General features: G+C 35.7%; 5 protein-coding genes across 5 annotated transcripts in view; 4 read left to right on the forward strand and 1 right to left on the reverse strand.

The window, feature by feature from the left end:
* Positions 1-1,576: 1,576 nt before the first annotated feature.
* Positions 1,577-3,017, forward strand: LOC136416300 (protein phosphatase 1 regulatory subunit 42-like). Its single transcript, XM_066401422.1, has 5 exons — positions 1,577-1,648; positions 1,712-2,017; positions 2,072-2,426; positions 2,478-2,612; positions 2,893-3,017. Exons 1-5 carry the CDS (start codon positions 1,577-1,579, stop codon positions 3,015-3,017), a joined length of 993 nt encoding a protein of 330 aa, XP_066257519.1.
* A 164-nt stretch (positions 3,018-3,181) lies between these two features.
* On the reverse strand, positions 3,182-4,329 carry Prp38 (pre-mRNA processing factor 38). Its single transcript, XM_066401359.1, has 2 exons — positions 3,798-4,329; positions 3,182-3,749 (listed from the first exon to the last, which is right to left on the reverse strand). Exons 1-2 carry the CDS (start codon positions 4,263-4,265, stop codon positions 3,339-3,341), a joined length of 879 nt encoding a protein of 292 aa, XP_066257456.1. The 5' UTR covers positions 4,266-4,329; the 3' UTR covers positions 3,182-3,338.
* Positions 4,330-4,719: 390 nt separating this feature from the next.
* Positions 4,720-7,734, forward strand: Mon1 (vacuolar fusion protein MON1 homolog). Its single transcript, XM_066401346.1, has 4 exons — positions 4,720-5,210; positions 5,399-5,587; positions 5,639-5,882; positions 5,984-7,734. The coding sequence occupies exons 1-4, from the start codon at positions 4,906-4,908 to the stop codon at positions 6,695-6,697; spliced, it is 1,452 nt and encodes a 483-aa protein (XP_066257443.1). The 5' UTR covers positions 4,720-4,905; the 3' UTR covers positions 6,698-7,734.
* A 4,580-nt stretch (positions 7,735-12,314) lies between these two features.
* Positions 12,315-17,119, forward strand: LOC136416259 (phospholipase A1-like). Its single transcript, XM_066401355.1, has 6 exons — positions 12,315-12,452; positions 12,517-12,684; positions 14,316-14,519; positions 14,577-14,750; positions 15,202-15,405; positions 16,801-17,119. Exons 1-6 carry the CDS (start codon positions 12,389-12,391, stop codon positions 17,049-17,051), a joined length of 1,065 nt encoding a protein of 354 aa, XP_066257452.1. The 5' UTR covers positions 12,315-12,388; the 3' UTR covers positions 17,052-17,119.
* A 6,336-nt stretch (positions 17,120-23,455) lies between these two features.
* Lrt (Leucine-rich tendon-specific protein) overlaps positions 23,456-26,222 on the forward strand; it is a 68,562-nt gene continuing 65,795 nt past the window's right edge. The window contains exon 1 of the mRNA XM_066401336.1: positions 23,456-23,881. The gene's annotated coding sequence lies outside the window, so the exon portion shown is untranslated. The remainder of the gene's footprint in view (positions 23,882-26,222) is intronic.

The raw sequence follows: 26,222 nt of genomic DNA on the forward strand, positions 1-26,222 counted from the left end.
ACCAGCTCAATACGGAACGTAGGAATTTTAAAAGTAGGAGTAGGACCGCATAAGTTTTAATATGCCTCCAACAGAGAGCAACAACGACGTGGGCAGAGCCAGTCCGGCTAGCGTCTCCACTTCGATGTTTAGATTAATATCGATTTCACTGTCTTCGTGGTGATGGAAATTTTTAAAAATATAAGAGCAAAGAGCAGCAATGTAAACAATTGAAAAAAAAACGAATACAATAACTCTGCGCGTTAAAATCGAAATTCCTTATATGCTTTACCTGCATTAATAAATTTGTTTATTATCAGATATCGTTTTAAACAATAAACGAATCGTTCCATTTCGTTTATCAATTGACTTAGAGCCTACACCCAATGCCATCGGCTCAGGTTTGGATAAATTAAAACGCCATAAACAAAGATTAGCGAATTCAGATCATCATATCCATCAGTGACGTACCTACGTTATGATATAATGGGGAAATGTACAGTAATTTATAAATATGTACTTAGATGAATAAAAATTCTTAAACAGCGACAGATCTAGCAACTGGATCTGGACTGACTCCGCCCATTTCAACCGCTCGACGCACTTCATTGGTCGAAGGCATATTAAACCTTATGTGATTCTGCTCCCACTTGCACAATTAATGTATTCTGACTTGAATTGGTAATACCTATACATAGTATATAGTACAAATCACGTAACTTTTTATTTACGTACAGGTTTCATATCAGCACTAATGCCACATCTTTTCAAAATAATAATTTCTTAAAAAGGTAACAGGGGTGACAATTTAGAGCTGCACGGTATATAAGGTGAAACATGTAATGTTGACGTCGTTTCTTCCGATACTGCCGTCTCAAACTGAAGCCTAATATATGAAAAGGACAAAACTGCAATAAGCAGTGCTACATCCACGTCTTCTAGATTATCCTCCTATTAGCTCGTTGACATAGCTACTATGTACAGTAAACAAGCAGGTATCTTAGTAACAGATATGTATAATTTCTTAGAGGCTTTAAACTCAATTCTATTGTGTTTGATCGAATTTTGCCACGCAATTTGCTAGTCTGGTTTGAATATTATAGCTTTCCATAAAGGAGATAGTTAATTAAATTGGTGACCATAAGTAATGTAATAAGTGTTACTGTGATTCACAATGAAATATAGCAAACCCCAACATGTACGGCGTTGCTTCATGTGAGACGGATTTGTACAACACGGTAAAAAAACATTCATTCAACTGCCATAAAAATTATTGTTCTGTCTTCAGCCTGATTATTAAGAAAGAATAATTTTAAATATAACATGAAAGTTAATCGCTTTGAGCTGGCCTCGTACAACACTGATTATAGGGGGGTCTACTGTATCTGATTTTTCGTGTAAGTAGCACAAGTTAATTTAAAAATTATCCTGAACAGGAAAATGGCATTAAAAGCTGCTGCCAATGTTGAATATTTCATGTGAATTTTCAGAAAATTAGAAGCAATGAAATTTAAATTTCAATAAACGTGTGTAAACATGCGAACGACCACCTACGTATAAAAACTTCACACTCAAAGACTCCAACAAGAATCTTCCAATGAAGCGAAGGATAACTGCTGCCTGTCCTGTAACGCATTTGTACTTTCAGGAGAAGCATCTTCTAAAAATAGTTAGCATTTATTCAACTCTTTAAACCAACTTCTGCAATAGCATGTAACACTACGTATTTCAGCCCTTTATAAAAAATGGAAGCTCCATTCAGACAGTTTACTTATACGACAATGAAATAACCAAAATTGAAAATCTGGAACCACTGCCAAACCTGGAATACTTGTACCTGCAGAGCAACCAAATAGAGAAGATGGAAAACCTGTCCAGCGTGCACAAGCTGAAAAAACTTTACATAGGGAAAAATAACATTGCTGTTGTGGAAGGTTTGCAGGATGTGGACTCTCTAGAGGAGTTGCACATTGAAAAACAAGATTTAGTAGATAACATGCACTTATGTTTTGATCCTAGAACCGTAACGAATCTCTCGGTAAAATTCTCAGAACATCACATTGTCACCAAAGTAAATAAGCATATTTTATAGACGTCTCTCACAGTATTGAACATATCGCACAATAAAATAATTTCCCTAATATTCCTGACTCCATTAATACATCTCGTATACCTGGACGCATCTCACAATAACCTGGACGATATCAAAGATGTATGCCAAACTTTCCGCAGCTGGACAGAGTTACTTGAGGCTCAATTAATTGGAAATCCCATATGCAAGAAGCATCGCTATAGGGAGGATATTATAGCAAATACTTGTCGGTTAAAAGTGCTAGATAGCAAAGATATATTTGATTTAAATCGGAGCTTTATTAAGAAATTTGAAGGTAGAAAAACGATGGGCGGACCAAAGCGTAATATTAGTAGAATTGATCATGTGGTTAAAGGTAGATTGTAAGTTTCAATTTAAACAGTGAAGCATGAAGTTATATTTTAAGGGATTCCTGGTAATTATCCTGAGTTTCTCAGAAAGGGAGTTACAGAGTCATTAGTGAAGGAAATCAAATGTGGACAGCTGAAAGATTCATCTTCATTTGATATAGCAGAGCCTGTACATCTTTCATGGAACTTTTGTAAGTTTAAATTGTAATGCTGTAAATTTGATGATGTTGTTTATGGCACAATGTTCCTCTTTACCTTTATGACTTACATATTATTGCTTTTCTTGTACTTACTTATCACCCTACAGGGTAAATCAAGATAACATAATCCACCAATAATTTACAAGATCCGTTTTCACCTTTACATTAGTTTTTAAATTGTAAGAAAATGTGCAACCTTTTCTCCATATAACAACATCTCCATTAATGTAAATGAGATAAGATGTATTTTTACAACAAAATATACTTTCAGTACCTAAAAGAATACCCCTTACTCGCCAACCAAAGGTATCAACATTGCGGGGCCTTAAAAACGAAAATCACAATAATATGTTGGTGAAGAAGACTACAATTAAAATGAGAAGTTCTTCACGTTAAAGGGATTGTTCACGTTTCTGGTTTTCCATTAATTTGGGATCTGAGCACTAACGTTGTCAAGTCCTATCTAATAAATTTTAATGCAATAAAGTAACACAATTCTTTGTTTTCATTTATTTAAATTTGGAATTTTTATTATTTGGAGCAAATTTCCTTTTTGTAGTTTTATGACTTACTTCATATTAATCATACATGTTTTTATATAAACAATAAAAATTACAATCTTAAATTATTAACATTAAATTCTCCTTTATTTTAAAGTTAGAAATTAATTAGAAAATATATTTTGTAATCAATTATTTACTTAAGAAAAAATTTAATTTATCTGCGTTTCCGATCACTATCCTTCTCACGTCTCTCCCTCTTCCTCTCCCTATCTTTGTCCCCTCTGTCTCTCCTCTCTCGGTCATTATCTCTCTCTCTCCTCTCTTTGTCTTTATCCTTTTTATGCTCATTTTTATGCCTGTCCCTCTCTCTGCTTCGACTTCTGCTTCTATTCTTCTGCCTTTCTCTCTCTTTGGACCTGCTCCTTTCCCTTTCTCTCTTTCTCTCCTTTTCTTTATGTGGCTTGCTACTACTCTCCTGCACAACATCATTTTTAGCAAACTCAGGTTCTTCCATTTCTATGTCTTCATCCAAATCATCCTCTAGGGCTGACACTTTGGCCTCAATTTCATTATTCTCCTCAAGAATGTGTCTTTTCTGCACTCTTGGCAGAATTACGTCACATACCTAAATATCTAATAAATAACCTTTTCTTGGAGAAGCTTAAGCACTCACCCTTTCTTCCCGTAACAATTCATCAATGAACTCATCCATATGAATAAGCTCGAATTCAGCTTGTCGATTTTGTCGCCTTAACTTGCGATTATCATTATAAAGGGGCTCTAAATATTTATAGCAATCCAATGATGATCCAGTGAGCCTCATGTAGAAAGCCCCCAAAGCACGCACATACTTAAATTCCTCATTCTTGATAAACTCAACTACAATGTCTTTCTCAGGCTGGATTTGTAACATTTTCAGGGTCAGGCAAAGGAACGGGGTGGGTTTGATGTTGCCTCCGTAAACACCACCTATGAAACGTAATTCCATTGCTTTATCCACGAGGAGTTCGGCAGTGAGAGCGAAACATTCCTCTTTCCAGTATTTGGAGTCATATATTCTGGAACGTATAATTTTCTCGACCAAATACTGCGGATTAGTTCCGTGAACTGATTTTGCGTCTTTGACTGTTCTATTAGCCATATTATTATGTTAAATTGCCAATCCACAAATAAAATACCAACTAAAATAATCGAGAAACACTACTTTTAAAATGCATTTGTATAGATTTGTTAGTAAGTAAATAAAAACAGAGATATTGAGGTTAGACTTATAGAAATGTCACGTTTTAATATGACATGTGTCATACGTCATGTGAATCAAGATTAGTGATTCAAAACGTTCTAGGTCCTGATCCAGTGGGGCACATAGGTATAATATCGACACTTTTTTAATGAATAAATATTGATTTTATAAAAATCACCCTGGATTTCCATTATCTATTTTGAATTAGTAATAAGGAGCTGCTATACTACTACTGATATATACTAGCGATCTTGTTTTCCTGTGATCATCTTGCAATTTCTACTCCTTTCCAGTACTTTTTGCACTTTTTCTTTTCTGTCTCTTTTCGCATTTATCTCTGCTTTCATCAGCTGACTCTGCTAACTGTCATTTGGGTGAGGTAAACAAAATTCGAGGTTAGTAATTTTGTTTGATTTATGATTTGAATTTAATTAATTTCAAATAAAGTAATAAACCCAATAATGCTTTGTTATCTCCTCTAAGTCAAATTGTTCTAATTTAATTACAAACAAAAAGTCTGGGATAGTCACTAACCGAGATGTCGGACATCGATGTAGAACCAGGGGCTGCCCGAGACAGTGTCTTGGTCGCCTCAGGTTCTTTTGATAATTTCGAGCAGATGAGTTCCAGTTTAGAAGAAATTAAGAATGGCAATTTGGAGGCTAACGATGAGGATCTAAATTTGAATGAGCCTGGACAGGAAGACAATCAGGAAGAGACTCAAAATAAAGACGAAAATGGGATGGATAAGGGGGAGGATGAGGATGAAACTTCTTTAGATTGGACTTCTAAGAAGAAGCATATTTTTGTTTTAAGCGCTGCTGGCAAGCCTATATATTCAAGGTAAAGTTACATCATACAGTTTTAATATAATATAATGTAAGTGTTAATTAGTAAACACTTGTGGCAATTTTATTTACTCAAACATTAGCTTCATAGAGTTTCATATTAAGACAGGGAATATGTACTAGTTAACAGCAGTTGTTGAATCTGAATAGCTTATTAAATCATTTGCAAATATTTATTTGCAGATATGGAAATGAAGATAAACTAGCCTGGTTATTTGGTGTAATGCTTGGTTTATTCAGATACAGCCGAGACAGTATAAAAAGCATTCATGCAGGAGATACCACCTATGTGTTCTTATCTAAAAAGCCATTAATATTGGTAGCTGTATCAAAGACTGGTGAAAATGTTAGTCAACTTATTTTACAACTAAAGTAAGTTCATAGTGATGCCTACAATAAATAATATGATTTAGAATATTTTAGTTATGTATTTAATCAAATAGTTAGCATGTTAACATTGCAAAAAATTACAAAAACTTACGAGGAAAGGCCGAACTATGACCTCAGAAGGATGTTACGGGGAGTTGATAGGTTAATAGATCATCTTTTGAATTTCTCTGAAACAGAGCCAGCCTTCACACTTGGAGCAATACAGTGTCTTCCACTTGCTTTATCTGACAGAGATTCCATTAGTAAAGCTATTAAGGATGCCTGTGGTAAAATTAAGGTAAATCCAAAACAGTCGATAAAATATTCTTTTCTATGTATTTGTTCTTAATTAATATCTCATACTTCTGAGAGACAATTTACAGGTAAGCATTTTTTCAGAATCTAGTCTTTGCAATTCTCCTTGGCAACAATCGACTAATCACCCTTGTACAAATGAAAAAATACCATCTCCATCCAGCAGACATACACCTAATCTTCAATATAGTGCAGGCCACTGAAAGTTTTAAATATTCTGAAAACTGGACTCCTCTATGTTTGCCGCGATTCGACAACAGTGGTTACTTATATGTGCATGTTTCATACCTTGCAGAAGACTGTCAAGCATGTCTGTTATTGTTAACAGTGGAAAAAGATGTGTTCTTTCCTCTGAGCAATGCAAAACAAAAAATAGTGGAAAAATTAAGAATTAATGGCAGCATGCAGCATATTAACACCTCTTTGTTAACTTTAGAGGAAAGTGCATTAGCTTCAGGGTTTCCCGAGTTGCGCCATTATTTGTATAAATGCAAATCAACAGCTCAGTTTTACCAGCCCGCTATATGTCCTCCCTATAGTAAAGATAGAGTGAAGTTAATTGAGCTTTATAAAAGGGCACATCAAAAGACGCATTGCAATAGCAGACCGTTGAAATTGAGTTTTGAAAGGTCAAGTGAAGAGGTGGTTTTTTCCTGGGATACTAAAGGATTTGAGTTGTATGCGGTGTTCGAGCCTTTAATTGATACAGCAAGTGCAATACTTTGTGTGACAAAATTGCTGAATTGGATTAAGAAAAAAGAAGATAAATTGTTTCATTTAAATGCTTATACATTTTAGTTAAGGTGAGTTGCAAAGAGTTGAATTTGTGTTTGTCAAGGTTTGAGGATGTTTGAAGTAGTTAGTTCTAAAGTGATAAGATGAGGTGATGAGTGAGTTCAATAATTGAATAACTCAAAAGTTAGATTGTGTAAATAAATGTATTGTTTTATTTACTTCCTAATTTAACGTTGCGGCTGTGCCTGTATCAAATGTATTTAATTTATTTTTTGAGTTGTACTATAATGGTGACCAAAACACTTTTTGGCCACTCTGTACAAAGAGCTAACGATCCCCTTATTGCAATAGACCCTGTGCTTTTCTTCTTAGGTTACAGAAACATATCCCAGTGCATTGTGATTACTATAGACCAAGGTATGCGAGATCATTTTTTAGATACCTACTTCGGTAAGTTTTTTTAAAATGTGCTAAAAATAGTTTTATTTATTTATATGAGCGTCCAAAAAAGTAATCCTCCTGTGTTATTATTTACTTATAGAGTTTAGGTAATTAATTAACCAAACCATCACAACTTTGTTGATCTAAGAACTTGTTAGGAGGTCATGGTCAATATTTATGCTAACGATCACTTAGCTAATTTAAAAATGTGTAAGCATAATTATCTAAAATATTTATTTTGTTGCATATCTATTTCGCTAGCTTATTAAGAAGCTAGTGATGGCTAGGTTTATGGCTTTAAGCTGTGATAACCTCGCCTTGTTTCAAGCTAAAACACAATTGAAATTCAGAACTTTTTCTTCTGAATTTTATTACTATAACTGTGTTTGACAATGTTTGGCCTAATTTGAGCAAAGATAATAGATTGGTCTTCATATATTGCTACGTTTTGAAATTATATTCATAATATAAATTATGAAGTATGTATTATCGTAAGAGAGCATATCTTTATAGGCATTCGTGCAAACTTTAATTTTACAATTCAATTAAATTTAGAACCACAAAATCACACACATGTAATTATAGTATTTTTAAAAGCAGTGGCTTGTTTCTTTTCGATTAATTCTCTGGAAGTTTCAAATTTAGGAAATGAACCTGAATGAATATACACTGGAAAGCACAACTAAGACCATCGAGCCAAATTCCAAATCTCGGAACGATTCTCTACTAAAAGCAAGTCCAAATGGTTTCCCAACTAAACAAATGCACGCTTTGTACTCGCAGCGAACGATCAATAACGTACCGGTATCTATAGGGTACTAATCAAAGGAGAGTAAAATATTCGAAGAGGTAATAGTATAAACCAAATTAAACAAAAAAGCCTTAGTAAACATGGATCCGTTAAGTAACGGTTTCAGAGACGTGGAAGATTAATCTTTTTCGAAACATTTATTTCTGATTATTTATTACTCATTTATTATGTACAAACAAACAAAAAAAGTTTCTAGTAAAAATAAAGTTACATAAGATGATCGAAAGGGTCTCTTTTCATTTTCAAACAGGCACGACATCTTTGTCTGAAAGATGTTCGAATTCCTTCTAAAAACCCCCTCATTGGTTTGAATTATTGGCATTTTTGATTGATTTGTAGTTGCAGTTCCTTGAGCCTATCTACAGGAGTATCATAGACTAATGTTTTCAAATATCCAAAAACAAAATAAATCTAGAGGATTTAAATCGGGCGATCTTGCAGGCCATAACATTGACAAAGTGCAATATAGCTCAATATGCACGTGATCTCACGTTTTGTTTCGTTTCATCCGGTATGCGGAGCACATTTATAACCATTCAATCGGAAGCGTTGCTCGTGCTGATCCCACAAATATAATTGTTTTGACAGGCTATCGTTAGGATGTGCTTGGAGTATAGAACTCCTCGGAACAAGCAAATTATTTTTGATACGTCAGCGTATCCTACGTAAAAATAGTGCCCTAATAAGGCTTTTGCTTTAGTCTCTTTCGGCTTGGTTGAGAAACCATAAGGCAAAGTTAAAAGTGCAGTATTTAACTTTCTTCTATTTTCTAGGAAGCAGTGAAAGCTAAAAGAATTTTTAAACCACTTTTGAATTTCTTACAAAGGTCTTTACTCATTTAACTGGTTCTGCATCTCTTGTGGTAACTAAGGATTCCATATATATATACATAGAATCAGTTTGGGAGACGCATATATGGAAAATATTCGAAGCATTATGTAATTCTTAGTTGGTCGTTGCCATTATTGTATAATAAAAAAATAAAGTTTGTTGTTGATTACCGTTCAGTGAAGGAGTTATCATTTCATAGCAAAATAGATTTATCCTGAAAAACCTGCTTTTAACAACAAAATAGTACATATTTCTATTTTTGCGAATTACTTCAACTGGACTGTTGCTCATGCGGTTTTTAAAATTAGTTAACATTTCAGGCTGCAGGTTTGCGTATAGTTCATTTACCATGTTAAATCTGCTAAAAAAACTTACCTGAATTCTAAAATATTAAAAATTGTTACATCATGTTTATTTCTGAACATACTGCATGAAACTCTGTAGAAATTCTGTACTTTTCGCCCGCACTGTATGGAATACCTACTCGATCTACTGTATGTGTGGTGTGTGGGCCTATCATATAGGTAGATATCTGTAAAATCATAAATCTCAATTTGTGCAGAATAATTTTGCTTGCTGCTTATGGAAAAATACCGCATTTATCTAGACGTAGGTATATAGTTATTTACTATGTAGGTAGGCACTATTCTAATGTAGAAAAGTTTTTGTACAAAATTCAGTGGTCAGCTACACAGGGTTCCTCAGAAAAACATGGAAAAAAGTGCATCACAACTTCATCCGGTGAAAATGACATGGTTTTTCATTTAAGGGAGTGACAAACTGATCATTACTGAGATACAGAGTACTACTCTTACTGTTTCCAGTCTTTATTAGATTTTTTAATAGTTCATCCCTGAGTTTTTCAGATACTTTTTTACATGTTTTTATAATCTGTATAATTCGATTTTACAAAGTGACCAAATCCACGGAATACCGTTTTCTATTTTCAAGTAAATTGGTACCCGAACCTACATCATCGTATGCAGTGATGTGAAATTTTGGAGGTCTCGCTTAATTAATAATTTGCATTTTCCATAAATTAGCATTGTATTTTGCCAATTTTTACTAGCGGTTTTAACTGTATGGTAATTATTTTGTTCTGTTAACGATGGAAAGTGATCTAAGCACGTTCGTTCATTAAGCAGCTTTTTAATTGAGTAAGTATATTTAATGAACGTTCAATGCAGTAGCAACGAGAAATAAAGCATAACATACAAGGTAAGTATACACTTCAATAATGTTACACGAAGTTCATAAATTCTCCCCAAATCGGATCTTGCCAAGGCCCCTGCTGACAATGCTATTTACTCTTTCTTCGTAGTTTTTACACAGGTGTTTTGGCTATTGGGAGAAAGGTGAGTATACTATTAGAAATAGTAGGAGTATAGAGAGTAAGTTATTAACTGTAGTATGATAGGTACTGCAATAGATCTGTGGTAGTACCCCGATTCTCCCAAGTTTCATGTAACAACAACCACTTTTTGATGTAATTTTTACTACAGGGTGAACAACATAAAAGGGTAGATTGCCCCATTAACAATTTACCCCCACCTAATTTCTTTATAGAATTGAACCCCTCCATTTTCTTGATATATTTGGATTTCTTGTTGAATTTTAAAGATAAGACACCTGACATAAACTGACCTTAAAATTTAACGACAAATTCAAAAATGACAAAAAAATTGGGGGGCTACATTTAAAATAAGGAAGTTTATATCATGCGCCGGGGGAACGGATTGTACGGGGAAGGGCAACGAGACTACTTTTAAGGTGTACTCCTAAATTGAAGGGGGCTCTCCGTCTGAGCCTTTCTTAGATGAGATTTTTTATTTTTTAGAATTAGTTGGGGGTAAATTGTTAATAGGCATCCTGTATACAGGGTGTTTCTGAATAGATGGTAAAAATTTTAATGGTCGAATCCTGAGCTAAATTTAAGACGGAAAGTTCATATAAAGACATGTCCAAAAATGCTTCGGCTTCGATCTACAGGGTGTTAAAAACACTTTTTTTTCTTTTTTTTTTAATTATTTATTTTTTATCGAAAATTTGTACATATCATACACCGAGTGTTTCCTACAAACGGAAATTTTCGGACTTTGATTTCATACACGGGGTGATGTGGATTGATGAGTCTTGAGTTCTCATTTATCACATATTTTTTTCCTGTTAATATTTTGATTCTCTTAGGCAAATTTCTGAAATCCGCATTGAATCTTCTCACTTTTCAGCATCTTGCAAAATTTCGCTTGAATCAAACATACCCAATTTAAATATAGTGAGGTTGGCCATGACTTGTTGATGCACTTGTTTGCTGTCAGATTTGACAACTATTGGCTGTTAGTTGCCTACTATTGCTCAAGACCCGTCAATCCGCACCACCCCGTATATGAAATCAAAGTCCGAAAATTTCCGTTTGTAGGAAACACTCGGTGTATGATATGTACAAATTTTCGATAAAAAATAAATAAGTAATTTAAAAAAAAAGAAAAAAAGTGTTTTTAACACCCTGTAGATCGAAAACGAAGCATTTTGAACAAGTCTTTATATAAACTTTCCGTCTTAAATTTGGCTCGGGATTCACCTATTAAAAATTTTACCATCCATTCAGAAACACCCTATATGATATTTTTGAATTTTTATTTTTCCAAAATTTTAATATTTCACATTTCCCGTGTTGGAACTTCTTCAGGAATTACTGTATTTTAACTTCCTGATTCACCTAGTTGTTCATTTCAAACGAGGTGAGTTAAGATCCACCTTTACCGCACGATTCTAGATATTAACAACATGTGTTCCGGCAACATTTAAGCTGCACGGGACTACTGTCGAAATTCGAACATAACTCGAAGATTAACTGGATTTAATTGCTCAATTTTATTGCTGACAAAGACCCCAGCGAGGTTACAAGTTCACCAGATTAAAGTCAAACCTAATTGTAGAACATCCCATTGGCCAACAGAGGTGAACTATTAAACTGATTAACATACAACAGAACGACGACGGTACAAGACATATCTTGAAGTCGATTGTTGGAGACAGAATTCTAAAAAAATCCCCCGACATTACAGAGCGGTGCCTACGTATAGGTGGGTGTAGGAAGACGTATGTAAATTTCTTATTATTATATTATTTGCTTAGTTAATGAATAAGCTAATAATAGTCCAGAAATAAAGATCAGTTCGGAGAGAAAATGATGGCACCCACATCTCAATTTGTTGAAACTTACGACTGCCAAGGGGCACTCAGTCATTGACAAATGTTGCTAACGCAGATATGAATTCGTATCAATTAGATCTGCGGTTAATTGAACGGTCTTTATTACTTATGAATATTCCTGAAACCCATCTTTCGACCTTCAAAACTACCATGATTCCACATTTGTATTCAAATATGGGTTTATTTCCTTTTCAGCTACGAGGGCGCTTAAGAGGTGTCTTCCTCTCTGAGAGCTATGCAATAATACGACTAGAGCAATTTTTCACTTCACCTGGTATAATCACATAAACATATAAAGAATATTGATAATAATCTGTTTATAATGAAGAACAACTGAAATATAAGGCTGCAAACACATAAAAATACATTTCTTTTATTCGACCTCCAGTCCTATCTTCGTCTTACTGAGTTCAACGTTATTTAGGGCAACAATACTTAATGGGAATTTGGTGAAAATGTGGCGTTTCAAATGTAAAGAAGTTTTAATTTTTGTTTTGTTGTTAATTTGTTGTTTAGAAGGTGAGTATGGGGCATAAAGTCCCCGATTGGGACTCATTATTAATTTCTACAATTTTTTTTGTAGTTGTGGAATTGGCAATAGACGAACGGCTTAAGGACGACTTTTTTCACATCTATAAGAATGTAGCGATCGAGACTAGGGACATTCAAAACCAGCCAGTTACTGAGGACAAGGTCACTTTTTACTTGTACACACATGAAAATCCAAAGGAGTTTACTGCCATTGACAAAGGTGAACCGTGAATTAAGTTAGAGTTATAAATGAGTTTTTTGCTAGAAAGGCGTACAGAGCAAAAAACATACAGGGTTGCTCGTTAGTGCGTCAAAATGCAGCAAATATGAGTTTTAGAAGGAAACGTTTCATATCAAAGTTTTTGATCATTAAAAAGCGCGTATTTTAAAGGTTTTTCAAACGTACAGGGTCCGTCATGAAAATGTGGTGGGACCAAATAACCTTTTTTTTAACTGGAACTCCCCAATTTTTTTTGCTGTTTTCGAATTTATCCTCAATCTCCTCCAATTTCCTTTCAATCCTCATTTTAAAGGTGGTTTATGTCTTAAGTAAAAAATTTACCATTTCCATGAGTTATTCGGGAAAATTCCAAAATTTTGATAACTGCAAGATGTCACGGAAGTCGGTGCTGTACCTGAACCGCTGTGAATTTCGAAATTGATCTTATCGAGCTCCAAGAGGACCTAATAAGCTACGTGTTTTAATTAAAAAAAAGTTTTCCATAATCCCTAAAATAATCCTTCGAAGTGGCATGACTTCAAACCTCAATAACTTCTTTATTTCAAACGGAATGCCCCAATTTCCTCGACGGCATAGTGTTCAGCATCCAAAAATGCATAAAACTACGGAAAACGATTTTATTTTTATGCAAATGAGGTATTCGCAAGAAATTCCTAAATTATCCTCCATTTCGACCAGAATACAGTTGCAGCCTTGCCAGAAAAGACCTCTACTTGTTAATAAAAATAATCTTAATAAAAAAGATAATTTTAACGAAAAACACATTAGAATTAACGTGCGACTACGAAAACAAAATAATAACAGAGTCATGGATAGTCATGAAAAATGTCAAAATGACACTGGACGTCACGCGCGTAGCATTTGTCCATGGTGACGTAACCCGTGGGACTTTTGAAACATTTAGGAGCCAAAAAGGGGCAACTTTCAGAAACTTAGAACCGGTTGCGTTTAGGGATAGACTAATGTGAACGAAAATTGCAGAAATTTGGATTGTGAACGCGATGCCGTCGACAAAATTGGGTCATTCCGTTTGAAATGAGGAAGTTATTGAGGTTTTAAGTCATGCTACTTCAGAGGATTATTTTGGGGGTTATGGAAAACGTTTTTAAAAATTAAGACACGTCAAAACGTATCTTGTTAGGTCCTCTTGGAGCCCCATCAGACCGATTCCGAAGTTCGCAGCGGCGAGGGCGCAGCACCGATTACCGCGAGATCTTGCAGCTATCCAATTTTCGAATTTTCTCGAATTACTTGAAAACGGTAACTTTTTGACATAAGACCCTTTACGCAAACTGACCTTAAGATTTGACGGCAAATCCGAAAATGGCAAAAAAATCGGGAATTTTCAGATAAAAAAAAACATAATTTGGGCCTGCCACACTTTTATGACGGGCCCTGTACATTTGAAAATAATTTTGGAAAACGCACCTCTTAATGACCAAAAACTTCGATATGACCAGTTTCCTTCTAAAACTCATATTTACTGACTTATTGACGCTCTAATGAGCAACCTTGTACGGTCTCAACATCAGAGACAAACAGCAATTTTACGCAACATTTATCAGATCCGGAAAGGCAGTTCCCAATTAACTTTTTTCATCATTTTCCAGATAATCTGGAAAGATTCAGAAACACAACGAATCAGATAGTATTCTTGATTCACGGATGGACTAACAGTCGTGAGAGCGAATGGCTGGAAGACCTGAAAAACGCTTTTCTAATCCGAGATAAAGACTGTTTTGTTGTTATTGTGGACTGGAAGGAACCGGCCAATCAGTTCTATTATGTGTCCTCTATCAATACATACGATGTCAGTAAGTCTATTGTGAGATTCTCCATTCAGTTTTTGGCTAATTAGACTGCATCTGCAGGCAAGTTTATTGCAGATTTGTTGGTGAATTCATGGAAAAATTACGGCGTTGACAAAAGCAACTTTTTGCTGGTCGGTCACTCGTTAGGGGGGCAGATTTGTGGTTTCGTGGGGAAACAGTTTAGGAAGCAAACCTTGCACACTTTGCCTAGAATTGTTGCTTTAGATCCGGCAGGTGAGATCAACAATATTTCACAACACTTCTTGTTGTCCCAATGAAATAGGACGTCTCCTGAGGCCTCTGTGACCGCCGGTGCTCACTTTACACAAGAAAAATGACCCACAAATGGATCGAAACTGTTTGTTTAAGTCTTAGTTTCGAAAGAATGAGTTTACGACCAACGGGCGTCGTTTTACTTTTACGCCCCGTCACTCACGGCAACGGGCCGTAAAATTACAATAACGCTTGGCAACGGGTCGTAAAGTAAAAATGACGCCTGTTCATTTTTTTAATGCGCTTTAATTAAACGTCTAGGTATAATATTATTCTATTCGCGTGTAGAACGTTAAAAAAAAACTTCATTTGTGTTCAAAGCGTTTTTATCCCGTGTGATTCGCATAAGGCCTCAAACTTCATCCAGTTGCTTACTTTCAACACATAAATAACTATTGCCTTCACCTCATAGGTCCTTTATTTACAACAAGACCCATAACTAAAAGATTAAACAAAGACGATGCTGATGTGGTAGAGGTAGTCCATACGGATGGAGGTACTTTTGGGTTCCAAGACGCTTTAGGTACAATAGACTTCTTCGTCAATGGAGGAAGTAGCCAGCCGGGTTGCAAACAGATAGATTTGGCTAATTTGTTCGGGTCGATCGAGGAACCCTGTAAGTAGAACCGGCCAAAATATTTGCCCTCAGCTGAGGGGAATGATAAAAAAGTGTATTGTGGAATTATTTTCGGGCTAATCAAAATGATTTTTCCCTTACAGGATCACACGTAAATTGGTTCGGTCAGTAATCATTTTTAAGTATTCTTCACAGATTCGTTTGGTTCTACCAAACCTTTGGATAACGAACCAAATCGTCGGAACAATTTTGGTACCTTCTCCCACAGAGAAGACTCACAGAATAGATGAATAAAATTGAAATTACATTATTAATATCAGTTCGCTGATACAACGATTGAAGGAGTCTTAAGCAGATAGACAAATTCACGTTAAAAACGGACCAGATTTGTTCTTAAAGTTTCGTTTACATATCAGCTATTAATGCGTACCGGGTGATTTTAGATAAATAGGACAAGTAAATATCTTAAAATCGAGAAGATCTACAAAAAAATGTTCAAATAGTCTTTTTTATTTTCGAAGACTCAACTTTTCATGCTGCCATTTTTTCCCCAAGATCACCTGCACCTGTCTTTTGGGGCCAACTTTGTTTTTTCAAGTGGAAAACTTTTTTTTTTTAATTCGAATTCTTTGTTAACAGTAAAAATGTTTTTGCTTGAAACATTTTTGCTAAAAGTGATAAAATTCATAATAATATTATATACAAAATAAACTCTTATCTCGGCAGTGCTACAAGTTCAATTTCATCAAATTTTTTGTTAGAAGATTTACCACACCTTTTAGAAAAAGTTAATTTAGAGAGAAGGTTGACAATGTGGTTTCAACATGACGGCTGCCCTGCTCATTATGTCAGAGAAGTTTTAAATGAACATTTCCTACAAAGGTGGATTGGGCGTGGTAGTGAAGTTAACTGGCCCGCCTGATCACCTGATTTGACTTTATCAGATTTTTTTGTGGGGTCATTTGAAACATATCGTTTATGACCGAACACCAGCTACTGCCGAACACTTGAAAATTCGGATTAGGAATGTTTGTGAAGACATCACACCTTTTGATGTGACCTTTTTGATATGGTCTGATAACTCGGGTGATTCATAGATCAATTTCTTCATTCCAACGCATTATTTTCTCGGCGAAAACGAATAAAGATAACTTTTAAAATGTATTTACTCTTTGAAGAAATCTCAAAATAAACAAGCTTATGTTAGCCAATATTGCTATGTAAACGCATTTTTCCCTGAATTGTGATGATCTATTCACAAATATTGAAAAAAATAATTAAATACTGTAAGATCAAATCAGTTTCCTAATAAAAATTCCTGAAAACTAAGGAAAAATTCCTATACAAAACATAGAACAATTATGATAAAATTTTGAGTATCCTTAAATTTTGACACACTCATTTAGCAATATCTAACCAAAACCTCAATTCTAGTGATGTGTGACCATCGCAGAGCCTGGGCATACTTCACCGAAGCAGTATTGAACCCCACAGCCCTAGTCGCTCAAAAATGCGCAAACTGGGGCCAATACAAGATAAACTATTGCGATAAGGAAACTGTCCCAATGGGCGACTTGAACACCACCCTAACTGGGTCATTTTATTTGGACACCAACAAAGAGAGGCCTTATTCCAAGAAATCTAGCAATTCTTTGCTTGATTTGTCGCGATTATTAACAGGTTAACGTTTGATTTTAAGTCTCACAGTTTGTACAGGGCACTCATAGAATAGAAAATAAAAATTATATATTCACACGCAATTTTCATTGATTTAATCCATTAAATCAACTGGTTTAAAGTTTTGTCGTATGCCTAATTAGCCTCTTTCAGGTTTCTTGTGCTGAATGAATGAAGCTGAAAAAGGCAAGCGTGAAATTCAACATGTACGACCACTGCAAATTTAGATTGATAAGCGGAATTGCCTGGTTGTCACTTTCACTATCAGCTAAAAAGTAGGTATTAGCCTACTTGCTGGATTTGTGAATGAATTAGCTCTGCTGGTATTCACGAAGTTGTAAAATTTTTTATTGAAAGTAAAGTGTAGCGGCTAATTAGTGAAATGAATCATTTGCCATGATTCACTTTCTATTCTCTTACGATTGCTATTTTACAGGGTGTTACATAAATCCATGGCCAAACTTCAAGGAGCGATTCCGGGACTAAAAGTTTAGATGAGCATAGGTCTAATAACGCTCCGTTTTGAAGACGCAGGTCAAACTTATAAAAAAAATCGTTTTTTAGTGAAGATCTTAATAATCCTTTAGCAGCTTTTATTAAACTTTGGTTGGGTTATTTGTGCACCGCTGACTTTTTTAACTTTTGTATTTTTCTCGCATTCAGCAACTAAAAGTACAATTTTTTTATCTCTTGAATTTTTTTCGCAGGGTTTTCAAAGGAACAAAAAAATGTGAATTTTTAGTTGCTTAATGCGGAAAAAATATAAAAGTTTTGGTGGTACACATTATAAAGGAAAGGTGAAAAGGGTGATCATTCAGAGAGCCCTTGTTCAGGGGAAAAAGGGAAAGGAACAATGTTGTCAATTCGTACTTCGCGTTGTCCGTTTTCCAACATGTTTTTGTTGACATGAAATAGGTATTTTGGCGCTTGAAGCTGAAATGTGTTTGGAACACTCTGTATACTTTGAAAATAATTTTAAAATGTAGCTCTAGTTAGTCTGTATACACCTCAGAAAAGAAACAGTTAAAAAATCTCTTGGCTTTGCCATGAAATTCCGAGGCGTTACTCGTGGCCCACCCTGTATAATAGACCACTGTGGTGGACGCTGCCAAATGGCTTTTTAGTGTGCATAAAGGGACTTGTTGATTTTCTACCGTTCAGATGTGTTGTTTGTATGTTGTTTGTCCTAACAAAGGGTGGATCAATAGTGTTTGAGTTTAAAACCAAATTGACGTATTGGCGTACGCTTTCCGGTCAGTTCTTGAAGTCTATTTTTATTACGTGTTCAAAAACATTACTTAATGCAGATAATAATGCCATAACCAATTTTGCAGCTGTGTATTATCCAGTCCATTTTCCGCGATAGATATCGTTGTTCCTGTTTTCCATGCCCCTGGAACTGTATTGTTTGAATACAAATGTCCAACTGAGTTAGTACAGTGGGCCGCAGCTTAAGCGATTAAGTCCGCATTGGGAAAAACTAACTTGCCTCAGTGGCACAGTATTTATTTTGGAAAAAAAATGTACCGAAATTAAATTAATGTTAATGTGAAAATCCTGAAAGCGTGTAAGTTAACATTTTGCTCGGATATGCCGCTCTAAAGCGATAATAAATATTTATTGAATTTTACGGGGGATTAAAATGTCGCAGCTTAAATGATAAAGGTACGAAAAAAAGGCGCAGAACGTGTCAATTTAAATTTACGAAGTCGACATTGATTTAGCAATTACTTTTTACTTAGTTTAACATTTCAAAGCAACATTTCAATCAATTAAACGGAACTACATAAGAATAGGTCGCCGAACCGGTTAGTGAAAGAAACTTAATTCTAATCCATTACAGAAATGGATCCAGCCAAAGGGATGCGGCCAAAGTGGTAAATAGATGTCCAGACTGTCCAGCACATCTTTGAGCGTTACCGCAATGAAAATAGAGTCGCGAAAATGTCTCGACCGAATAAGATATTCACGAAACACGTAGATTGTACGAGAAATGACCAATATGATGACCAGTATGGTGACTAAACGAAGTTGTCCAAAATTGAAGCAATTCAACGCATTTTGAGAAAAATTACATTCACGGTAGAATTTTTTTGTTAGCCAAAGAAATAGGGGAAGGGGGGGACCGAGGGGAGTTCACCCGAGAGCACATTGGTGAAGATTTAAACTTCCGGAATTCAGTAATATTTGCTGATGAAATTAAAATCAAGTTACATATTTGGGCCGAATGGGAAAATATCAGTGTGGAGCTTAATAAAGAGCTAAACTTACAAAATCTGAAAGCCACGGTGAAGCACGGTGGAGGTCGGCTGATGTGGGGGTGTGTGTCGTCTGCAGGAGTAAGTAACGTGCATTTTATTGAAGGACTTATGAACCAATACATGTATTTGGAAGATGATATCTTCTACCAAATGCTCAAAAATTGGGACTTAACATTAATTATCGCTTTTATCGCGATAATGACCCCAAGCTTACATAACATCGGGTTTGCGGTTGGTTGCTTTACAACTGCCCAAATGTCATTAAAACACCAGCCTAATTATCAGTAATTGAAAACTTGCAGTTGATATTAAAAAATAAAGTGCATAATGAGCCAATATTTAACAAAAATGAAATAAACTTAGTACCGGGTATTGCCACCTGTAGCAACTCTTAGAGATTCTAACCTTTTTGGCATACTCGAAATTAAATTTATTACGACTTGGCCTGGTGTGATGTTCCAATCTTCAATTAACCCATCTCGCATTTTTTCTATAGCTGTTGGAGGCCTATCGCGGGAACGCACTCTGTGCCCTGATTCGTCCCACAGATGTTCAATAGGTTTCAAATCTGGACTTTGCGCAGACCTTTTCAATGCAAGCAGTTTTTATGAAGCTCTGAACGGTTCCTGCTACGTGTAAATATAGGCATTTTTCGTTTCAATCGCAAAATTACTTTTTGCGACAATGACGACACCAGCACGATGCGTATCAAATGACAAACACGGATGCAATTGTTTTCTCACAGCCTTCTTGAGTTCAGTACTGTATTAGCAGGAGTGGATTCTTTTCCAAATCAAGATTTCAGCAAAAATGCTGCGATTTCGGCGATTTTGAAGGTAAAATGATGGATTGAAAAATAAGATGTTTGCTAAAAAGAGCGTTTTTCAACTTTTACAGGTTTTTAACACAAGTGCCGTGTTCGCGCGCAGAGCGATTAGAAAAAAATGATAAAGAACGTGAATCTAAATTTTCCAATTAGCTTCCACGAAGAAAGAACCAAAATCGGTTTCTTCCGCTCGCATTAAAGTGGTGGAAAGTTGAATTGGAATTTGACAAAAAATCTGGCGAGCCACTTTTTTTGGAATTCCGTGTATCTTGCGGCCGCGAAAGCTTGGGCACGTGGCCTAATGGGCTGTTAAAATGCTGCATAATTATTGCATATGCGGATCTTTTAATTTGATTACCACCTAAAATCTTTCATTCTTCACCGTGCGTAGGCACTTCACTTTGGCACGTAGATAAGTGTGTTCCTTTGGGAGTTTTCATTTCAATTTATATTCCGTTTGACGTAAGTGGCTGGTCGTGTTCCACGGTATGCCTGTAATAAAGTGATTCCATGTAGGAAGAGATATGTAAATTTTATACCCTGTTATTTACGCAACTGAATGAGATGGTTAGTAGGTGTATGACCCTTTTGTGTCGGCCGACCGTGCCCGGTGCTGTTTGTCTCGGAAACTACCACGCTATTCGCTTTACGCGCTGTTGCCTTAGACCAACGCGGAAAGATCGTTAGATTTCAGATTCCAATAATTAATCAGTTCTGCTTTCTGCTTGAATCAGATTCTTTAATTACAAAGAATTGTTGGATTTTGTTTCGCTGGTCTCCCGTTCCTACAAAGCGAATAATGATCTGGTAAAGTTTTCTGTATTTTGAACCATGTCGAGTACCAATCCGTAATGTCGCACATCAGCAATTCTCGCACCTTCCGCGCCAGCATTCGATTCGATTCGTTTCGAGGGAGAACCAATTTCGAATCGTCAGGAGTACGAGCTCCATACTTAGCACACTTCTAACAATTCCATGTGGCTCGGAATTGGTTCACTCCCCTGCCGGAACCAACATATAATCGGCAGCACTTATCCACATTTTTTCTGCAGTCAAGGATAGAACCCAATTTCGTGCTTCCAGAGGGGAGCGCAAAATAGTGATTTTACGAGGAATTTCACTCCTTCGCTTGGCACGCTAATTTAATTAATAAATCTAAATTTACCGCACTTTAGTTGAACTTAGCACTAGCGGTGATTGTACCGGCTGGTTATCTTGTTATGAATAAGTTTTTTGTTAAATTTAATAGTTGACGTTCCCATTATTTTCATTCAATTCATTCAATTCCATGTTGTTTTGAATTTGGGCAAGCTTAAATTAGTTCTCCTTTTTGGGGAGAAAGTTTATACAATAACTCCTATTTTGTGAAGCTTTCCTGATAATATGGCGAAGGATCATTTTAAAGTGAAAAACCGAGCAAATTTGCAGCCACTTGAATACCAAGGCTATTACAATTCTTGTTTTTCGGTTTGAAAAATAAAGACTTTGAGCTGAAACGCGTCTGGACACTGAAATGCATCGATTATTCTAATAGGAACAAGATATCGAGCGCAGACCAGACATAATTCATCGACAGTTGTTTTAAAATGGAGACCACCTCGAGGTGGTTCAATCCCCGACGCTGAAGACCATTCGCCTGCGAATAAAAATTATTCAATTTTTTGACAGAATCTTAATTAAAAAAGATAAATAAAAATTAAGACTCACTTCTAATAATTCATCCCCCAGTTGCCAGTCTATTCAGGTATACAGGACCACATTAAAGAACGCTGCGAATATAATGGTGCGGCCTTAACTTGGGGAAAGTGACGTGAAGCTAGGAATAGCAATGAGTTTAGATTTGTTCAAAAAGGTGTTGAAAGCTGAATTCTTCTAAATTTAAAGGATGCGTTTTGTTTTTTCACACGGAAATAAAAAAATAAATAAATTACGAGTGCTTTTCAAAAACTACTCAGCTTAATGACATTTTCTGAATTCTCACAAATTCTCTTAAGTTAACCAGAAGTTGGAGCATTTCCGTGACAAAACAATTTAATTTAATAAGGCAAAAAATAGCCAAATAAAAATTGTTGCAATTAATTTTTTCCGCACTATGGAGTGTCCGATTTTGAAGAGATTTATAAAATTAAATAAAAGTAATTTTTCTTTTATTACAGAAATGTTAAAGCTTGCAATTACTTTGAGTGGAGTTGGTGGGCGTTTAGATAATGCTATTAGACTAGGTAATTTTTGAAAAGCACGTGTAATTGACTTTGTAGAACTTCAAATTAAAATTAAAAAAATTACTTTATTGTAATTACAAACCTTGTAGTTCGGCGACGGGAGGGAGATACGACAACCTCATTCATTGTTTGAGTCAGAAACCATGGCAACGCATGGTTAACACTCAGGTACTCAGTCTTTCTGAAATAATTAGTAATTCCATTAACATTTAAGATAAATATGACATTATTTTATACGAAAATGAAGAAAACCGAACTTTCTTTCGTCCTACGTCATAAAAAACACACCATTCGATTCGAAAAAATAAAGAAAATTGAAATTGAAAAGGTGAAAATTAAGGTATTTTTGGCTAAATGAGTATTCGTGCCCGCTAATGTGATCTCACGTGAGAATCCATAGTAAAATTTTCAAAATCTAACTTAAACTACTTGCGATATTAATGTTTTTATGAGGCACTGCAAATGTCTAAAATTGCTTTTAAAGTCATAGCTTCGAGTCACTGTCTTCCAGGGTAAAAAATCTAGGAACTAACACAGGCTCAAGAGAGGATTCTATAACCTGAATAAAATGCAGCTGATTTTAAAAAATCACTTAAAACAATTACACGCGTCGCTTTTTTAGGACACCCTGTAGGGTTGTCACTAGTTTTAAAATTTTAGCCTCATTTTTACTGGCCTAAGCATTTCACGGCTCTATTTCAATGTCCAAGCAAATGTCGCCTTAATTTTTTCAACGACTTGTATTTTTTTCGTGTTTATTTATGACTGTTTTTTTTACGCGTATCTTAAAGAGTTTTTATTAAATATGCGTATCAATTATCCAGAGACGTAATAAAATATTTTAGTGAAGGCACAATGCGAAATACCACCAAAAGTGTACGCTGGCTCTGTTTCAATGGCCAGCACTGTACAGCCCCACAATCGATCTTTTTGTGAAGTCACAAATGCACCCATAGGAGCCCCAGGGGCTGTTAAATGGACACCTTGCACAATAAGCAATAATCTGCCATCATTCCCGCTGTGTTCTTTTTCAAAAATGTTGCGCCTAGTCCTCCAAGGCGGCAACGCAGCAACCCATCCACGCAACCCAAACCTGCAGCGATTGTTGCCGTTTATTCCAACCGCAACCCGCAAACGGTAACGTCGCTCTCGGCTTTCGCCGATATCGCACGCGATCCGCGATCTCCACCTGTTTTTCTTATTCGGAAAATCGCAGAAAATGTAGCCCGACATCCGGTAATTTCCCACATTTCCCCATCGAAACCACTTAAAAAATCCAACCCCCAAAGCACGACACTGCAAGAATAGTTTTTCTCGCGCAAACTTTTGAAAGCGGCGATGGTTTCAGTTTTGCGACACCCGGTATAGTATCTGTAATTAAGCCAGTGTCGTACCGCTTCCGGTGATCAAAAAAAAAAAAATCTTTTTTTGGCAAGTGAATTTGGTTGTACGAGCGCACGAGGAAACGGAAACATGCATCAGAGATTCGAAAAGGGCTATAGTGGACAGCGGAAATCAGGTTGCTGAAGGTTAGTCCATCTTTTTGTTTCATTTTAGTTGAAAATTCTAAATGTATAGAAAAGGATTTTAATTGAAGTTTTATTGAAAGTCAGGCAAGAATATAAAACGAGGTCTTCCGCCTACACGCGAAACGTTTATTAACAGACTGTTAAATAAAATGTCAACATTAAGAACTTGTTTTTGTTGTTGCAGGCACTAGTGGGCAAATCCCATTGGGTTCAAATTTTTCTTAAGCTTGAATGAAAAGAATCTCAATGAGTTGTATTTTAGAGGCTTAGCGAAGTTTTGTAAACACGGGCGTAGGCCGGAGGGTGAGGCCAAAGTTTTCTCTTTCGAACTGTGAGAAAGCCGAGAATTCTCACATGAAGTGAAGAAAAATTCCACAGAAATTTTAAATAAATAAATAAATATCATGACAATAAAGAAAAATAACCAATTCGATCGCACTGTAATTACTGACCTTTTGATACTTCCCAGAGATACTTATATAGGGGCATTGGTCAACACCTAATTAAAATGCATTGCACATTGGAGTCGGACACTATACAAAAATTCACAAAGAGCTGCGTTATGGAATTTGCTGCCAATTTGTGCCCGAAGCGTATTTTTCACGAAGGTAAACCAGTTTTCACCAGTTTTTGGAAAAATTGTCCTGGCAAAGCTGCCACAGCACTTGCAGGAATTTTTCTTAAAATTGCCTATTTTTTCGAGATCTAAATCTGATGTTCGTCTCCAGCGGGCGTTCCCTTGGGATGATGAGTACTGAAAAAAAACATCGGGATCTCAATCAAAGTTACTCTCAAAAAGTTCACTTATACCCATGAAATTCAACACTTCAAACCGGACCGAAGAAAGTTTACAAGTCCTGTTTATTTTTGTAATTTCGTTAGATTTCATCGAGGACTTTACTCGTGCAGTTATTCCGTTTTTGCCTTAACAAGAAGTATCCAACAAGTTAGAACAAAATATTACAAATTGGGCGTTCGCCCGATTTTACATTGAAGATGTAGCCTTAAAAAACAGTAATTTTGAACCCAAAAATTGCCGCTTTGGTCTCTTGAAACTGTGTAATAGGGTCACTAGTAGAGGTCGCTTTCGAACTGTCCGAATAAGCAAATTAAGCGTCGCTGTATCTCAGAAACATAAGGAGATCTTCCATCCTCAGCGGTGTAAGAGCATAAAGCTCATCAAACAATTAACTTGGGGGAATTTTTGAGGCAGTGCTCAAACAATTTCGAAGGTGTCAAATATCAGAGTAAAAAGGCAAAATGTGTAAATTTTTGTCAAAAGTTTAAAATGTGTGTAGGGGAGGTTCTTTTAGACGAACTTAGAGCCCATGGCTCGGTCTGTGGTTTCTTTAGTGACTATGACAACTTCTTATAAATACATGATAAGAATCCAGAAATTGGAATTTACACAGGGTGTCTTATTAACAATTTATCCCCCATTTAATTTCTTTATTTTTGACTTTAGAAAAAAGGTTCAGAGGGGCACCTCCCTTCAATTTAGGAGTAGAACTTAAAAGTGGCCTCGTTGCTCTCCCCCACATAATTCGTTTCCTCGCACATGACAAACTTCCTTATTTTAAATGGGATCCCCCAATTTTTTTGGCATTTTTGAACTTCTCGTTAAATTTTAAAATCAGTTTTCGAGTTATTCCAGAAAACTTTGAAAGCTGCAAAGCCCCACGGAAATCGGTCTAAACCTTTTTTCTAATGTCAAATTAAATAGGAGGTAAATTGTTAATGGGACGCCCTGTATAATATAGTTCAGGTCAGCTTTCTCCTGAGGCATTCTCTAGATAAACATAAATGAGACTCTTTCGAACTTCCAAACACTGTCTTAAAGCTTTTTTCAAATACCCCACTGATCAGAAAATTGTGAAACCCTAAAATTCCTGTAAATATTAGTTATATCCCTGGAGGCACTAAATTCAGAACTACATTTGAATCATTGAAATTTCTTTTCCCCCTAAAAAGAATTCTTATCGTGTCAAGTTTTTGACGCTCCCAATATGGATTTAGAGTCAGATCTCTCAGGAATCGCAAAATACATTTGAAATTTATGTACAATTCTTGGGTATTGTGGATCAAAATTCCTTTTAGATCATTTAAATTCCATATAGAAAATATTGAAAATCTATCGATAGGGGAAATTAAAAAAAAAGAAAAAACTTCTTGCACATCTCATTTCTTAATTTCGAAGAATATATTGAAAGTTTGACGAGACAAACTGGAATGGATATCCGAAGGAATGTCCTGGGGATTGTCTGTTCCCCAAATTCCTATAAATTAGTCTCCGAATAATTAAAAAAAAAACTGAAATAGGAGTAAGTGGACAACTAAACAT

This window comes from Euwallacea similis, chromosome 22 (assembly GCF_039881205.1).
Source record: "Euwallacea similis isolate ESF13 chromosome 22, ESF131.1, whole genome shotgun sequence".
Lineage (NCBI taxonomy): Eukaryota > Metazoa > Arthropoda > Insecta > Coleoptera > Curculionidae > Euwallacea > Euwallacea similis.

Bases quoted from the DNA above. Each gene is read 5' to 3' on its own strand.
- LOC136416300 (XM_066401422.1), top strand. From the start codon at position 1,577: ATGAAGCGAAGGATAACTGCTGCCTGTCCTGTAACGCATTTGTACTTT. The intron at 1,649-1,711 runs GTTAGCATTTAT...TACGTATTTCAG, and splicing joins AGAAGCATCTTCTAAAAATA to CCCTTTATAAAAAATGGAAG. The intron at 2,613-2,892 runs GTAAGTTTAAAT...ATATACTTTCAG, and splicing joins ACATCTTTCATGGAACTTTT to TACCTAAAAGAATACCCCTT.
- Prp38 (XM_066401359.1), bottom strand. From the start codon at position 4,265: ATGGCTAATAGAACAGTCAAAGACGCAAAATCAGTTCACGGAACTAAT. The intron at 3,750-3,797 runs GTGAGTGCTTAA...TTAGATATTTAG, and splicing joins AATTGTTACGGGAAGAAAGG to GTATGTGACGTAATTCTGCC.
- Mon1 (XM_066401346.1), top strand. From the start codon at position 4,906: ATGTCGGACATCGATGTAGAACCAGGGGCTGCCCGAGACAGTGTCTTG. The intron at 5,588-5,638 runs GTAAGTTCATAG...AGAATATTTTAG, and splicing joins CAACTTATTTTACAACTAAA to TTATGTATTTAATCAAATAG. The intron at 5,883-5,983 runs GTAAATCCAAAA...GCATTTTTTCAG, and splicing joins ATGCCTGTGGTAAAATTAAG to AATCTAGTCTTTGCAATTCT.
- LOC136416259 (XM_066401355.1), top strand. From the start codon at position 12,389: ATGTGGCGTTTCAAATGTAAAGAAGTTTTAATTTTTGTTTTGTTGTTA. The intron at 12,453-12,516 runs GTGAGTATGGGG...TTTTTTTTGTAG, and splicing joins GTTAATTTGTTGTTTAGAAG to TTGTGGAATTGGCAATAGAC. The intron at 15,406-16,800 runs GTAAGTAGAACC...CCTCAATTCTAG, and splicing joins CGGGTCGATCGAGGAACCCT to TGATGTGTGACCATCGCAGA.